General features: G+C 42.3%; 1 protein-coding gene across 11 annotated transcripts in view; it reads right to left on the reverse strand.

Annotated features, from left to right (window-relative positions):
• The window catches only part of RALGPS1 (Ral GEF with PH domain and SH3 binding motif 1), a 407,684-nt gene that overhangs the window by 82,442 nt on the left and 307,977 nt on the right, over nucleotides 1-17,265 (reverse strand). For all 11 annotated transcript variants that reach the window (XM_064291416.1, XM_064291415.1, XM_064291413.1 and 8 more), the window contains 3 exons: nucleotides 15,155-15,292; nucleotides 11,270-11,363; nucleotides 925-992 (listed from right to left, as the gene is read on the reverse strand). In XM_064291416.1, coding sequence (XP_064147486.1) covers nucleotides 925-992; nucleotides 11,270-11,363; nucleotides 15,155-15,292 — 300 coding nt within the window. The remainder of the gene's footprint in view (nucleotides 1-924; nucleotides 993-11,269; nucleotides 11,364-15,154; nucleotides 15,293-17,265) is intronic.

Raw genomic sequence — 17,265 nt, forward strand, 5'->3', positions numbered from 1 at the left:
TCACTCAGAATGAGAGAGAGAAACCAGCAGCAGCAAAGGTGGTCAGACCCTCTACCCCTCCTCCCCACCAATCCGTCATCTGCTACCTACCTGGGCAGCAGCAGAGGAGATCATCCCTAGCCACTGAGAGTTGGCTGGAATACCAATAAAAGGTAACCATTATAATAGTAACAATGAAACAGCTAATACCATGGACACTTTCACCATTTGCTTGGTCTGGGCTGAGCACTTTAAAGGCGTGAACTTATTCAGCCATCACAACAACTCTATAATGTAAGGACTATTATTACCTCTATTTTGTGGATGAGGCCACTGAAGATCAGAAAGGTAAAGCAACCAAACTTGGAAATAGCAGAGCTCAGGTTTGAACCCAGGTCTCAATGATTTCAAAGACTGGGTTCTTACTCACCAGGAAATACTGTGTTCTATATCCCCCAAATATGTTAATAAAACTGATGCTCCAGGAAGAGCCATCTGTGTCCGGTGGTACTCAATGCCTCAGGCATCCTGAGCACCACCACACACCGCCACCCCCCCACCTCCCCCCTCATTGAGCAATAAACCTGAGCCTGGGCAGCAGGCCTGATGATAAGGGTCCTGGTGGTCTGGAGACGACCCTGGTGCTTTCTTTACACTGTGCATGCTACAAATTGGGGTTCTGATCTTGCCACTCTTGGGGCTGTTTTGTTCCAGGTGCCAACACCCAGGTTCTTCCAGGGACTTCCAACACAGAGTATCCCACAGGTGTCCCATGTGATCAGGAGCCCAGGCAGGTTGGTGTGGTAAGACTGTGAGCAGGGACAGCTGAGTCCGCCAAGCTGTAAACCCAACTCTGCCCTTTGGCTCCACAGTCAACGCCAAACCTGGCAGCCATGTTGAGTCTATTATATAGTAGGTATGCTCCCAAGTGAGGTGCTACAATACCTGCAAGATCTTCCTTGGAAGAGACTAGTCTCGGAGAGCTGCTTCCCGGTTCAATTCTGAGCGACAGTCTGAAAACAAAGATTGTCACAAGATCAGATATGCTCTGTTGTTATCAGAGGGAGAACTGAGTATGTGTATGCTTGGTGTTGGGAAAAATGGATTGCTGTTAAGGGTATGGAAACCCTGGTGGCGTAGTGGTTAAGTGCTACAGCTGCAAACCAAAGGGTTGGCAGTTCAAATCCACCAGGTGCTCCTTGGAAACTCTATGGGGCAGTTCTACTCTGTCCTATAGGGTCACTATGAGTCAGAATCGACTTGACGGCACTGGGTTTGGTTGAGTTTTGGTTAAGGGTATTATAATCCTGGAACCCCGGAATCTTGCAAGGTCTGCTCCAGACCACAGCCAGTTCCCTCTTGGTCCCATGTCTGAGAAACAATGGTTAAGGAAGACAAACTACAAAGAACAATAATGGCTCATTGTTTACTGTGCACAAATGTATAATTCTCACAACAACTCTATGAACTAGGTACATTTATTGTCCACGTTTTATGGATGGAAAAACTGAGGAGCAGCAAGGTTAAGTAAAAGCTCTCCCAAATTCACAGGGAAAGCAAGCAGCAGTGTAGGAGATCAAACCCAGGACTGTTTGACCCAAACCAGGGCTTTTAATCATTACACTGCACTCTCTCTTGTCAGACGGTCCCAGAGAGGTACCAGGCAGTGGACAGGTTATGAGGACTGGCACCTCACTATTATTTTGTTTTTTAAGCACAGAGTAAGAACTTCTGAGTGAAAATGACAGAGCAGAGCCAGATTCCGTATCCTCCCTCTTCCAACAAAACCAACAAACAATTACAAAGGCTTATGAGTAAAATAATTACCAGCTGCAACTAAACAAGTTAAGGGGTATAATTTAAAGCCATGAACTTCGAAAACTTGTAACCAAGGAAAGAAAAAGAGGATCCGAAGTTGCAACAAGAGTTGAAACATAGCATGGCTTCCCTCCTGCCCTCTAAGACTTCTCAGTAACTGAGTGGGAGTTCTTACCTTTCTCTCTTCTGAGTAGCAACAGATGTGGGGGAGAAACTGATCAAATGGGTGGAGAACATGAAGGTCTCCACAGGGTAGGATTTGAAACCTAAGGATATCCCCTTTCTGGAATGGATTACAGCCCTGCAACTACTTGGAAGAAACCCTTATACAGACCTTTTAAAAGAGGTCACTTATCTAAAAAGACTGCATATCCCCTGCCTCGATGCAGCCTGAGCCATTTCTTCCCCTCACTCCTTTAGGCTACAGAAGAGGGGAAAGACCAAGAACCCATGGGCCTCACAGCACAGCAGGGGAGGAAAACCAGCCCACCTCACCATGGGAGGAGGATCAGATGTCTCCTTCCCTGTATTAGAGTCATGGAATATCCAGATGGAGCCTCTCAAACAGGAACAAGATGAAAAGAAATGATATGGTGACTAAATAAACATCCTTTCACAACAAAAGGAAAAAGAAAGGAATATAGCACTTTCCAAAGAGCCCAACCTAAAAGGCAGCCCAAGGAAAAAACAGAATTTTACCAATGCTTCAACCCATAGAACTTATTAAGAACATGGATTGAATAAAACAAAACCTGAAAAATGAGATGATAAAACAAAGGGATAAATTAAAAAGGGAGACTGAAGACCTAAGAGAACAGATCAAGGACTGAAACAACAGAGGACTGAATGAGTAAGTAGAAACAAACCCTCAGAGTGATTATTGATGAAAAAGGTGGGGATTACAGCCATTAGAAAGAAGATAACAAATATGGAGAGCAGAGAGTATCCAACATATGGATTCCTAGGATCCCTGAAAGACAGAAGCCAAGAAACGGCACAAATATAAGCCCGAAGAATTTTTCAGAAATGAAAAAAAGGGCACACCATGTTTCAGGGAAAGTTGGTACAGAACCCTCCACTCTGAGGAATTCCCTTACTACTAAGCTTTTGAACTTCAAGGAATTCTTTACCCAAACCAGGCCAACAAAACAAGTCACTTACAAGAGGAAAAAAATCAGACTGACTTCAAACCTCTCTATAGCAACATCGAACTCCAGAAGGCAATGGAGCAAGGTCTGAGGGAGAGAAGCAAAGGAGCATGACCCAATGATGCTAGACCCAGGAAGATACAGACATTTTCATAAGAAATCCGGGAACGCAGGACCTATGAGTTCTTTTTGCAGGGAAGAAAGAAACCTACGTCATAACGAAATTCAGTTAAATAAGAGATGGATTTAAAACGAAGACTCCAGGAATGAAGAATCTGGGGTAAAAAACAGGTGGTCAGAATTGAATCTGTTTAAGATTACTAAATAGTAGGAATTATGATTCTGGAACATGAATAATAACACAACTAACAAAAAACTGGGAGGCGGCAGAGGAGGGGTGAAGGAAGGGGAAGAGTATTAACATCCTCTTTTTTCATAACCAGAGTCAACTGATGTTCACAATGTAAACCTAGTTAAAATAAAACTCTAATTGACTCAAACCTCTTATGTTTCTCCTGACCTCTTTTTTTTTTATTAACTTTTATTGAGCTTCAAGTGAACGTTTACAAATCAAGTCAGTCTGTCACATATAAGTTTACATACATCTTACTCCGTACTCCCACTTGCTCTCCCCGTAATGAGTCAGCCCTTCCAGTCTCTCCTTTCGTGACAATTTTGCCAGCTTCCCACTCTCTCTATCCTCCCATCCCCCCTCCAGACAGGAGATGCCAACACAATCTCAAGTGTCCACCTGATATAATTAGCTCACTCTTCATCAGCATCTCTCTCCCACCCACTGTCCAGTCCCTTTCATGTCTGATGAGTTGTCTTCGGGGATGGTTCCTGTCCTGTGCCAACAGAAGGTCTGGGGACCATGGCCGCCGGGATTCCTCTAGTCTCAGTCAGACCAGTAAGTATGGTCTTTTTATGAGAATTTGGGGTCTGCATCCCACTGATCTCCTGCTCCCTCAGGGGTTCTCTGTTGGGCTCCCTGTCAGGGCAGTCATCGATTGTGGCCGGGCACCAACTAGTTCTTCTGGTCTCAGGATGATGTAGGTCTCTGGTTCATGCGGCCCTTTCTGTCTCTTGGGCTCTTAGTTGTCGTGTGACCTTGGTGTTCTTCATTCTCCTTTGCTCCAGGTGGGTTGAGACCAATTGATGCATCTTAGATGGCCGCTTGTTAGCATTTAAGACCCCAGACGCCACATTTCAAAGTGGGAGGCAGAATGTTTTCATAATAGAATTATTTTGCCAATTGACTTAGAAGTCCCCTTAAACCATGGTCCCCAAACCCCTGCCCTTGCTCCACTGACCTTTGAAGCATTCATTTTACCCCGGAAACTTTTTTGCTTTTGGTCCAGTCCAATTGAGCTGACCGTCCATGTATTGAGTGTTGTCCTTCCCTTCACCTAAAGCAGTTCTTATCTACTAATTAATCAATAAAAAATCCTCTCCCTCCCTCCCTCCCTCCCCCCTCGTAACCACAAAAGTATGTGTTCTTCTCAGTTTTTACTATTTCTCAAGATCTTATAATAGTGGTCTTATACAATATTTGTCCTTTTGCCTCTGACTCATTTCGCTCAGCATAATGCCTTCCAGGTTCCTCCATGTTATGAAATGTTTCACAGATTCATCACTGTTCTTTATCAATGCGTAGTATTCTATTGTGTGAATATACCACAATTTATTTACCCATTCATCCGTTGATGGACACCTTGGTTGCTTCCAGCTTTTTGCTATTGTAAACAGAGCTGCAATAAACATGGGTGTGCATATATCTGTTTGTGTGAAGGCTCTTGTTTCTCTAGGGTATATTCCGAGGAGTGGGATTTCTGGGTTGTATGGTAGTTCTATTTCTAACTGTTTAAGATAACGCCAGATAGATTTCCAAAGTGGTTGTACCATTTTACATTCCCACCAGCAGTGTATAAGAGTTCCAATCTCTCCGCAGCCTCTCCAACATTTAGTATTTTGTGTTTTTTGGATTAATGCCAGCCTTGTTGGAGTGAGATGGAATCTCATCGTAGTTTTAATTTGCATTTCTCTAATGGCTAATGATGGAGAGCATTTTCTCACGTATCTGTTAGCTGCCCGAATATCTTCTTTAGTGAAGTGTGTGTTCATATCCTTTGCCCACTTCTTGATTGGGTTGTTTGTCTTTTTGTGGTTGAGTTTTGACAGAATCATGTAGATTTTAGAGATCAGGCGCTGGTCAGAGATGTCATAGCTGAAAATTCTTTCCCAGTCTGTAGGTGGTCTTTTTACTCTTTTGGTGAAGTCTTTAGAAGCGCATAGGTGTTTGATTTTTAGGAGCTCCCAGTTATTGGGTTTCTCTTCGTCATTTTTGGTAATGTTTTGTATTCTGTTTATGCCTTGTATTAGGGCTCCTAGGGTTGTCCCTATTTTTTCTTCCATGATCTTTATCGTTTTAGTCTTTATGTTCAGGTCTTTGATCCACTTGGAGTTAGTTTTTGTGCTTGGTGTGAGGTATGGGTCCTGTTTCATTTTTTTGCAAATGGATATCCAGTTATGCCAGCACCATTTGTTAAAAAGACTATCTTTTCCCCAATTAACTGACACTGGTCCTTTGTCAAGTATCAGCTGCTCATACATGGATGGATTTATATCTGGGTTCTCAATTCTGTTCCATTGGTCTATGTGCCTGTTGTTGTACCAGTACCAGGCTGTTCTGACTACTGTGGCTGTATAATAGCTTCTGAAATCAGGTAGAGTGAGGCCCCCCACTTTCTTCTTCTTTTTCAGTAATGCTTTGCTTATCCGAGGCTTCTTTCCCTTCCATATGAAATTGGTGATTTGTTTCTCTACCACCTTAAAAAATGACATTGGAATTTGGATCAGAAGTGCGTTATATGTATAGATGGCTTTTGGTAGAATAGACATTTTTACTATGTTAAGTCTCCTGACCTCTTTTATTAAGCTTAGAAGGATCTTTTAGGAAACAATATCTCTTGTGGTGAAGAAACATTTATTTGAAGAGCAGCAATTCCATAAGTTTTATTTTAGGTCCTTTCACTGGTTAAATTAAAATAAAATTAAAGTTAATACTTTTAATTAAAATTAGCAAGTATAGTATGATTCAATTTCAATAAATTCTACTCTTGTATTCGTCCGTTGATCCATCCTTCTCCATGTATATATGCAGAGAAAAAGTTTCTGAAATTAGCTTCACTTAATGCTAATGGTCACTCTTTTTACATGGTGGGAATTTGGATAATTTTTCTTAAATTAAAAAAATAGAAAAAAGGCCAAGACAAACAAAGCACTGGTTGGCCCCTTGGCACAATATCTACAAAGCAGATGGTGACAGGATATTAGAAATGCAATGTAATAACTAAACCACTGCATCCTTTGGGGATGGGGAGCAAGTCTCCAGGGCATGAGTTGCGCCGTGAAGTGTGGGCTCCTCAAGCAGAATCACAAGGCCCACCCATCTCATGCCAGTCAGAGCCAAGAACTCTCTGGAAAGGGACACCCCCTCAATGGGTCTGGGAACCTGGAGTGAGAATGCATGCTTCCTCTCTTGTGTTTGTCCACTGTGAGCACAACAAAAGGCCTTTATAAAATCCAGGCTGATGCTGTTGTTTTACATAAAGTACTGGGGTCGTTGAACGTACTTCAGGATGGAAGTAGTAATTACTCATGATCTGCAACTTGCCCAAGGATTATCTCATGGTTAGAAGTATTTATAGACCATTTTTCTCCTTAAAGGATATTAATGTTAATGAAAAACTACTGTTTCCTTAATCTCAATATGCACACGAATGGAAAATATTATCCCAGAACCTAAGTGGGAATAATTTTTTACTCCAGGGTACTCTTTTCAGGAACAGTAAATGCTTTGTAAATAAAATGAGCTTAATTTATGGCGGACACAATTTTAACTGTAATCTTTGGCCTTCATCTACTGTTTTAACTATTATATATCACAATTTCATATTATATTCTACTTTAACAAATTGTTGTTGTTGTGTTGTTGTTAGGTGCCATCGAGTTGGTTCCGACTCATAGTGACCCTATGCACAACAGAACGAAACACTGCCTGGTCCTGGGCCATCCTCACAATTGTTGTTATACTTGAGCTCACTGTTGCTGCCACTGTGTCAATCCATCTCGTTAAGGGTCTTCCTCTTTTCCGATGACCCTGTACTCTATCAAGCATGATGTCTTTCTCCAGGGACTCGACCCTCCTGACAACATGTCCAAATACGTAAGACGCAGTCTTGCCATTCTTGCTTCCAAGGAGTATTCTAGTTTTACTTCTTCTAAGACGGATTTGTTCGTTCTTTTGGCAGTCCATGGTATATTCAATATTCTCTGCCAACACCACAATTCAAAGGCGTCAATTCTTCTTCGGTCTTCCTTATTCATTGTCCAGCTTTCACATACATATGATGCGATCGAAAATACCATGGCTTGGGTCAGGTGCACCTTAGTCTTCAAGGTGTCATCTTTGGTCTTCAACACTTTAAAGAGGTCTTTCCCCAGCAGATTTACCCAATGCAATTTGTCTTTTGATTTCTTGACTGCTGCTTCCATGGCTGTTGACTGTGGATCCAAATAAAATGAAATCCTTGACAACTTCAATCTTTTCTCCGTTTACCATGATGTTGCTCATTGGTCCAGTTGTGAGGATTTTTGTTTTCTTTGTGTTGAGGTGCAATCCATACTAAAGGCTGTGGTCTTTGATCTTCATTAGTAAGTGCTTCAAGTCCTTTTCACTTGCAGCAAGCAAGATTGTGTCATCTGCATAACACAGGTTGTTAATGAGTCCTCCTCCAATCCTGATGCCCCGTTCTTCTTCATATAGTCCAGCTTCTCGGATTATTTGTTCAGCATACAGATTAAATAGGTATGGTGAAAGAATACAACCCTGGCACACACCTTTCCTGACTTTAAACCAATCAGTATCCCCTGGTTCCGTCTCAACAACTGCCTCTTGATCTATATAAAGGTTCCTCATGAGCACAATTAAGTGGTCTGGAATTCCCATTCTTCGCAATGTTATCCATAATTTGTTATGATCCACACAGTCAAATGCCTTTGCCTAGTCAATAAAACACAGGTAAACATTCTTCTGGTATTCTCTGCTTTCAGCCAGGATCCATCTGACATCAGCAATGATATCCCTGGTTCCACATCCTCTTCTGAAACCAGCCTGAATTTTTGGCAGTTCCCTGTCAATATACTGCTACAGCCGTTTTTGAATGATCTTCACCAAAATTTTGCTTGCGTGTGATACTATCTATATTGTTCTATAATTTGCACATTCAGTTGGATCACCTTTCTTGGGAATAGGCATAAATATGGATCTCTTCCAGTCAGTTGGCCAGGAAGCTGTCTTCCACATTTTCTTGGCATAGACGAGTGAGCACCTCCAGCACTGCATCTGTTTGTTGAAACATCTCAATTGATATTCCATCAATTCCTGGACCCTTGTTTTTCGCCAATGCCTTCAGAGCAGCTTGGACGTCTTCCTTCAGTACCATCGGTTCCTGATCATATGCCACCTCTTGAAATAGTTGAATATCGATTAATTCTTTTTGGCATAATGACTCTGTGTATTCCTTCCATCTTCTTTTGACGCTTCCTGCGTCGTTTAATATTTTTCCCATGGAATCCTTCACTATTGCAACTCGAGGCTTGAACTTTTTCTTCAGTTCTTTCAGCTTGAGAAACGCCGAGTGTGTTCTTCCCTTTCGGTTTTCCATCTCCAGCTCTTTGCACATGTCATTAAGATACTTCATCCTCTTGAGCCACCCTTTGAAATCTTCTGTTCAGTTCTTTTATTTCATTAATTCTTCCTTTTGCTTTAGCTGCTCGACGCTCAAGAGCAAGTTTCAGAGTTTCCTCTGACATCCATCTTGGTCTTTTTTTTCTTTTCTGTCTTTTCAATGACCTCTAGCTTTCTTCATGGATGATATCCTTGATGTCATTCTACAACTCGTCTGGTCTTCGGTCACTAGTGTTCAATGTGTCAAATCTATTCTTGAGATAGTCTCTAAATTCAGGTGGGATATACTCAAGGTCATATTTTGGCTCTCGTGGACTTGTTCTGATTTTCTTCAGTTTCAGCTTGAACTTGCACATGAACAATTGATGGTTTGGTCCACAGTCAGCCCCTGGCCTTGTTCTGAATAATGATATTGAGCTTTTCCATCATCTTTTTCCACAGATGCATTCAATTTGAATAATAGTTGTATTAACTGGTCTTCCTCCTAGGCATATGGATATTATCCTATCACTGACAGCACTGTACGTCAGGATAGATCTTGAAATGTTCTTTTTGACGATGAATGCAACACCATTCCTTTTCAAGTTGTCATTCCCAGCACAGTAGACTATATGACTGCCCAATTCAAAACGGCCCCCACCAGTTCATTTTAGCTCACTAATGCCTAGGATATTGATGTTTATGCATTCCATTTCATTTTTGATTTCCAATTTTCCTAGATTCATACTTTGTACATTCCAGGTTCTGATTATTAATAGATGTGTGCAGCTGTTTCTTCTCATTTTGAGTCATGCCACATTAGCAAATGAAGGTCCTGAAAGCTTTACTCCATCCATGTCATTAAGGTCACCTCTACTTTGAGGAGGCAGCTCTTCCCCAGTCATCTTTTGAGTGCCTTCCAACCTGGGGGGCTCATCTTCCAGCACTATATCAGACAGTGTTCCACTGTTATTCATAAGGTTTTCACTGGCTAATACTTTTCAGAAGTAGACTGCCAGGTCCTTCTTCCTAGTCTGCCTTAGTCTGGAAGCTCAGCTGAAACCTGTCCTTCATGAGCGACCCTGCTGGTATCTGGTGGCATAGCTTCCAGCATCACAGTAATACGTAAGGCCCCACAGCATGACAAACTGACACATTAATAACTACAGACATCATATCTATGTTCTTAAACACGGCTGATCATCAGAACCACCTGGGGATCTCTGAAAAAATACTAATTTCCAGGCCCCACCTGTACATTAGAAACCTCAGGTGATTCTGATTCACAGTCAGAGCTAGGAATCACTACTGTAGAGGTAGCCAGATGTGTAGCTACTGGAACAGCCATTCCCAAGGTCCCGGTGAGTAAATCACTGGTAACCTGAGTATGTTGCTAGTGGTCACAGCTCCCTACAGTTTTCAACGACTTGGATCAAGACAAAGTAATTAAGCTAATCAGGTTCGTAGGCCTAAAACTGGAAGAGACATAACATATATTGGGTAATGGGATTCAAAAGAATCATAGTATGCTGGAAGCAACCAATGAAATGAGGCTTAAAACAATACATGTAAAGTTGGCATTTAAAAAAATAAAACCTGTTGCCATTGAGTCAATTCCAACTCATAGCGACCCTATAGGAGAGAGTAGGGCTGCCCCATAGGGTTTCCAAAGAGCAGGTGCTAGATTTGAACTGCCAACTTTTGGGTTAGCAGCTGAGCTCTTAACCACTGCACCACCAGGGCTCTGCTAAGTTAGCATTTAGGTGACAATCACTTGCAAGATGACTGAGGCCTACCTTGTTATCAGATGATATGAAAATTACTAAGGCTCACAGTTGACAAGCTCAAAATGAGACAAGAGGATGTCTAATCAATGTGGCAGACAAAGTTGACCTGCTCCAAATACATGGAAATGCTGGGTAAGTTCCCAGGGGCCACAAATGAAGAAATAATTGAAAGCCCAAGCACAATGAGTGGAAGCTGAGGCCAGAGGGCCTACAAGGGTCTTTACAGAAGCTGGGTCTCCACCACAGGGACTGCATGGGGGTGGAGATGGGACCTTGGACAATGACTGACAGCAAGAGTCCTGCAGAAAGTTGGGAGCCACAGAGGGCTGTCCCATACATAAAATGGGCTCTCAGAGAACTCTTTGTTTGCTAGCCTGGAGATGTGGCTAGAAAGCTGGCCTTCCACCGAGTGAGGTGGGTATGGAAGGAGTCACTCACGATAACCCAGAAAGGGCAAGCCTGCGCCATACATATCTATGGAGTTCAAATTAGCATTCTGTTACAATACTGTATGAGAAAGTCAAGCTGATAAGTTAACAGAAAACCTTTCTCAGAACCGTGGAACCTCGGGGGTTAGGACAGAGGCAAATGGGAAGAGATGCTCAGAAAGCCACTGTGGGGTCTGTGGGTTCAGAAGTCACATTACATACGTGTACTTGTGTGTGTTGGGGGAGGGTGCTGCTAGAATGACTTTCTATAAGCCCTGGTCCCAACAAGGCCAAGGCCACCTGTAAGTGCCAGAATGTTGAGGGCAACAGCCGAGAGGGGGCGGGCCTAACAAATATGAGAAGTAGGCGGGGACTTACTTGTAATTGTCATCTTCCACGAACTTCTGGAGCTCTTCAATGTATCGTACGGACTTTAGGTACTTCTGCACGTGGGGCAGGGTTGTGAGGTGGTCTGTGAAAGACAGACAAAACCCAGAGGCTTCAATCTCTTCCCATCTCTAAGCCCCAAAGGGCAAGTGTAGAAATCACTGATTTTAGCATGAGATGCTTCCTGGATATTGAGACATTCATTCACTCTTCCAACAGTCATAGATGTTCCATTGGGCCAAGCCATATGCTGAGCACTGGGCACATAGAGGTGATCAAGCCTGGGTTCTGCCCTTGAGGAGTACTTCCAGAGTGTTGTACCACAGACACCACACTTAAAGGCAGCCACATTTACTTGGCCAGGAAGGAGGAGCTGAGGCCTCTACTTGTGCCTCGGGGGCAGGGAAAGATGGCTCTCTGGCCTCCAGAAGAGACCACTCATTTCCCTCTTCATTGCTGACATCTCCTGACTGGCCCCTGGTCAGTCAGACTCATTCATGGAGGACTTGGGCACTTGGTGCATAGTTGAGCTCCACACTCCAAAGTCAACCATCAATCTGGGTAAAATCAATGTCCACATGGACAGCCCATTTAGGATTCTGACTGCTCAACTGCTTGACATCATCAACAACCTTCTCCTCTATCTATCTCAGGTACCCATCTTCATGGTCACACTTTAGATCTGGTCACGTGTAGCAGAACTTGGCTAGTTGTTCATCAAACTATTTGTCTTTTCCTTCTGGGCACACAGCTAGATTATATTTCCTAGCTACCTAGGAGGAAGTGATGTGTGCCACTTCCAAGTCTGGTTCATAGAACCTGCCCTTGTATGATTCTCTCTCTTCCTGCCTGTGCCACCTGAATGCAAAGAGTCCAGTGGAGGACTCTGAGGTCATGGGAAAGAGGAGTCACAACACAGAAAGAGCTTGGTCCCTGGATCTACTTGGAGAAAAGCTTCCCTGAAGAGTAGTCCAAAAGGAACACCTGCTTGGACTATTCTGTGAGCAAGAAAAACTCTTGTTATATTAATGAGAAATAAGCTCATACTATCTTAAGCCACTGAACATTTTGGCACTGCTTGCTATACCGTTAGTTTACCCTGACTAATAACTGGTAATGGCTCTATCTCTAAATGACTAATAAATGAGTCCACTCTCTGACCAGTCTCTTCTTCCTCCACTACTCCTACAAACTGTTCTCAGACTCCATAGGATCTGCAGTTCACTGTCATCTCTATTTTCTCCCATTCATCACCCTCTCCTTTCTTTAGTTCACGCCTTATGCCACTTAGTTCCCATGGCCCATCATTTCAGCAACACTCTTGCCAATACTCTAAACTCCCTCTGTCTTCTCTCTTTCCGTCCTGTCCATTTGGAAAACCCCTATGTTGGATGAACCAACTCTCCCCTCTCCCCATGACTACACCTCAGCAGCTTGGATCTGCTGGAGAAAGCTATATGTTGAAATGGACTGGTCCCATATCTAATACCAAGAGGCCTCACAAACCCACAGTATTTCTCTGAGAAACACTCTTCCCCATGCTCCAAAACAACTATATCAAACTGTCTCCACTACCATTAAACCTCTAACCTCCATTTCCCTTTTCTCTCCAGCAGATTTGCTTGCTTCCTACTTTTAGAGAAAGTAGAAGCCATCAGATGGACATGCTCTAATCTTCCTGTCAGGACCCACCCCCATCTGTATTTCCCACCCTCTTAGGGAGACTGGCATTGATAGTGTTAACAAAAAAAATAAAATAAAATAAATTTTTTTGTTAACACTATCAATGGCCAGTCTCCCTATCTCTGCTTTGGGTCCCTTCCCTCCTGCCTTTTCAAGGACATTACATAATTGATTATTCTTTAACCTTTCTCATCTCTTATATTCTTCCCATTAACTTATAAAATGCCAAGTTTCTTCATGAAAATCAACAACAATCACATCCTTTCTTGATTTCACACTTCCTCGTTTTCTCTTTCCTCTTCTTTTAGTTCTCCCAGTATCTGTTACCTCCAGCAAAAGTAAATATTATCTCTTACCTGCACAGATAACCTTCTACCAGGTCTCCATGCTTCCACCCTAGACTCCCCCACTAATCTATTCTCTATCCCACAGGAAAGATAATCTTTTCAGAATGCAGGTCTGATCATTTCACATACACATTTAAGACAGCTTAATGGCTTCTCATGGCTATTAGGATAAAGATACCTACCTTTGCCAAGAAGGCCCTCCACAGTCCTTGGCAGCTTCTGCAGTCTCACATGATATCACGCTCCTCCCTGCTCTCTCTGCTCCAGCTCACTAGTCTTCTTTCAATTCCTGGTATATGCCATGCTCCCTCCTACCACAGCGACTTCGCAGGGGGCTATTTATTTCCTTTGTGAGGACACTCTCCTGCCCTCTCTTCTTTAGTGAATCCTTCCTTGATTCCTTGACTTGCTCAAGTTCACCTTTTATGCCATTATGCCACAAAGTACTTCTCATTTGTAGCTATGCATCACAGTCGGAACTTTACATTTACTTGTGTGATATTTGATTAAAGTCTCTATACCTGAACTCTGGAGCCCTGGTGGTATAGTGGTTAAGAGCTCAGCTGCAAAGCAAAAGGTCAGCAGTTCAAATCCACCAGCCACTCCTTGGAAACCCTACGAGGCAGTTCTACTCCATCCTCTAGGCTCACTAGAAGTCGGAATCTACTTGGCAGCAATGGGTACCCAGGTACCTAAACTCTAAAGAGGCAGTGGTAATGTCTGTTTTATCTCCTCATCATATCTCTAGCTTTTACTACAGGATCAGTGTTTTAGTTACCTAGTGCTGCTATAACAGAAATACCACAAATGGGTGGCTTTAACAAACAAAATTTACCTTCTCACGGTTTAGGAGGCTAGAAGTCTGAATTCAGGGTGCTGGCTCTAGGGGAAGTCTTTCTCTGTCAGCTTTGGAGGAAGGTCCTTGTTTCTTTGAGCTTCTGTTCCTGGGAGATCTTCATATGGCTTGGCACCTCTCTTCCCCCATCTCTGCCTCCTAGCTTGCTTGTTTGACCTCTTATATCTCAAAAGAGATTGACTCAAGACACATCCTACATTAATCCTGTCTCACTAATATAACAAAGACAACCCATTCCCAAATGGGATTATAACCACAGACATAGAGGTTAAGAATTACAATACATATTTTTTTGGGACATAATATAATCCATAACAACCAGGCACAGAATAAGTGCTCAAACATAGCTGCTGAATGAATGAATGACTTGGGAGCCAAACAGACCTGGGTTCTGCCACTCACTACCTATTGCTGTCGAGTGGATTCTGACTCATAGCGACACTATAGGACAGAGTAGAACTGCCCCATAGGGTTTCTAAGGAGTGGCTGGTGGATTTGAACTGCTAACCTTTAGGTTAGCAGCTGAGCTCCTAACCACTGTACCACCAGGGCTCCCTGCCACTCACTAGGTGTGTGAAATCAGACAAGTGACTAAACTGTTTCCAGCCTCGGTTTTCTCACATGGGATACAGAGATAGTAATGGCTGGTTTGCACAATCTTTGTGAAGATTAAACCTTTGTGTAAAAAACCCAGCACATATTTGATGCTCCCACGAGAACCCAGTGCCATCAAGTCGATTCCGACTCATAGCGACCCTATAGGACAGAGTAGAACTGCCCCACAGAGTTTCCAAGGAAAGCCTGGTGGATTCAAACTGCTGACCCTTTAATTAGCAGCCGTAGCACTTAACCACTACACCACCAGGGTTTCCATTTGATGCTTAAGCTATTAAAATGAAGTACTAGCTGGTTTCTTGAGCTTTCTCATTGACAGGTGCTAGACCCTGAATTTTAATAATGTAAGATTTCAGGGTTCCAACATGTACTAACCGTAGCTGCAGGAAACTTGCAAATCAGCAATTATTCGAAGAATATTGTTCATCTGATTGGACCTTTGTTCATTTTCCATGATGCTGCCTGAGGCAGGATATGCAGAATCAATGTAGATTAAATCCAGAAGATAGATCCCTGAAATTAAAGAAGATATTTAATGATGGTTAGAGATCACCATTTATCAAAACAGCACAAAGTAGCACTGCTCTGCTAAAAGGTATAAAGAGTGACTTATGGAAAACCAAGATATGATCTGGACTTCAATTTCAATCCTGACTACTCGTTTCTCACACAGACTGCTCAATTGTAAATCAAACATTTGAGCAACAAGCAACACAAATGCCGGCAAGATTTTAGCACTTCTAGTTGTTATACTCTCCATCAATAAGAGCTTTTACTTAGAACCCAACACAGAAAATGGTAGGACACAAAAGGTATAAATACTTGTACTGCCCACCAACTGATAAAGATAGGTCTAAGGTGTCATATTCAGGAGCACCCTCTTTTGGACTGAGTTCATTTTTAAATTTATTCACTTAGCTGTCTATCTATCTGTCTAATCTACCTGTGTACACACACACACACACACACACCCCACAATCAAAAATCAGAAATTAACTGAGGGACAAAAGAAGAAATTGAAAAAGCAACAGTCTTGGGTATACTATTATTGGCTGTGTGGCCTTGAGCAAGTGAGTTAATATATTTAAGGCTCAGTTTCAGCAGCTGTAAAATTGGGCTAATACACATGGAATAGTTCATTGTCAAGTTTATTAATGAGATAGTACTTACAAACTACTCAGTACAATACCTGTTACATGGTAGTTACATGGTAGTATATATACAGGCAGAATAAAAGGTAGATGCTGATGCTGCTAGCTGGCTAATGTTCATGGCAGTCTTGTTATATACCTGGTACTATTCCACCACTACTGCTGCTATTACTACCTCCCCCACCCACCCACCACTGCTATACCACATAACATGGGGCTAATATTTTTATGACCATCCACTTGCTATGAATGGGCACAAAACTGGTTTTAAGCTTTCTAGCAGTCAGTAGGGAAAGGAAAACCTGATTAGTTGCATCATTCATCATGTACGTGAAATAAAAATAGATCAATTATTTGAGAGAGATGGTACAAAGTTTTAGAACTAAGACTAGACAGAAAATTCTGAGGGCCCTTAATAAGAAAATCACATGTGATGTACAAACACTGCTATGACAAAAAAATCTGGTGGTTTCCAGGTGGTTTTATCAAAACCTGGGAAATGAGGCTGGATAATAGGGGCCAGAGAGTCTACTCCAAGTCTTACCAGGAAGGGGTCACATGGTATAGATATGGTTTACTTTTTGATGTTGATTGAGAAATGTGCATTTAAACATGCCTAAAATTTTAAGAGAAAACAATGATAGAACAGAACCTAGATGAGAACTCAAATTACCATAGGAGAAAATAGAAATAAACAATTCAACACAAGTTCATAAAACAGAGAAAGGAAAGCACAGACAGCATAATAAAGAGGAACTGCATCTCCATACCACGGAATACTAGCCAAAACCAAAAACCAAACCTATTAGTGTTCATAGCGACCCTGTAGGACAGAATGCAACTGCCCCCATAGGGTTTCCAAGGCTGTAATCTTTACAGAGCCAGACTCACATCTTTCTCCCGTGGAGTGGCTGGTGGGTCCAAACCACTGACCTTTTGGTTAGCAACCGAGTGCTTAATTACTGCGCCATGAGGTCTCCTCCATAGAATACAACTCAGCAATAAAAAGGAACTATTGATAAACACAAGAACTTGCATAAATCTGAAGGGCATTATGCTGAGTAAAAAAGTCTATTTCAAAAGGTTACATACTGTACGATTCCATTTATGTGACATTCTCTAAAGGACAAAATGAGCCCTGGTGGCACAGTGGTTAAGTGATACAGCTGCTAACCAAAAAGTGGCAGTTCAATTCCACCAGATGCTCCTTTCAAACTCTATGGAGCAGCTCTATTCTGTCCTATAGGGTCGCTATGGGTCGGAATCGACTTGATGACAATGAGTCTTGGTTTGTTTGTTTGTTTTAAAAAAGGACAAAATTATAGAAACGGAGAA

Source organism: Loxodonta africana, chromosome 9, assembly GCF_030014295.1.
Source record: "Loxodonta africana isolate mLoxAfr1 chromosome 9, mLoxAfr1.hap2, whole genome shotgun sequence".
NCBI lineage: Eukaryota > Metazoa > Chordata > Mammalia > Proboscidea > Elephantidae > Loxodonta > Loxodonta africana.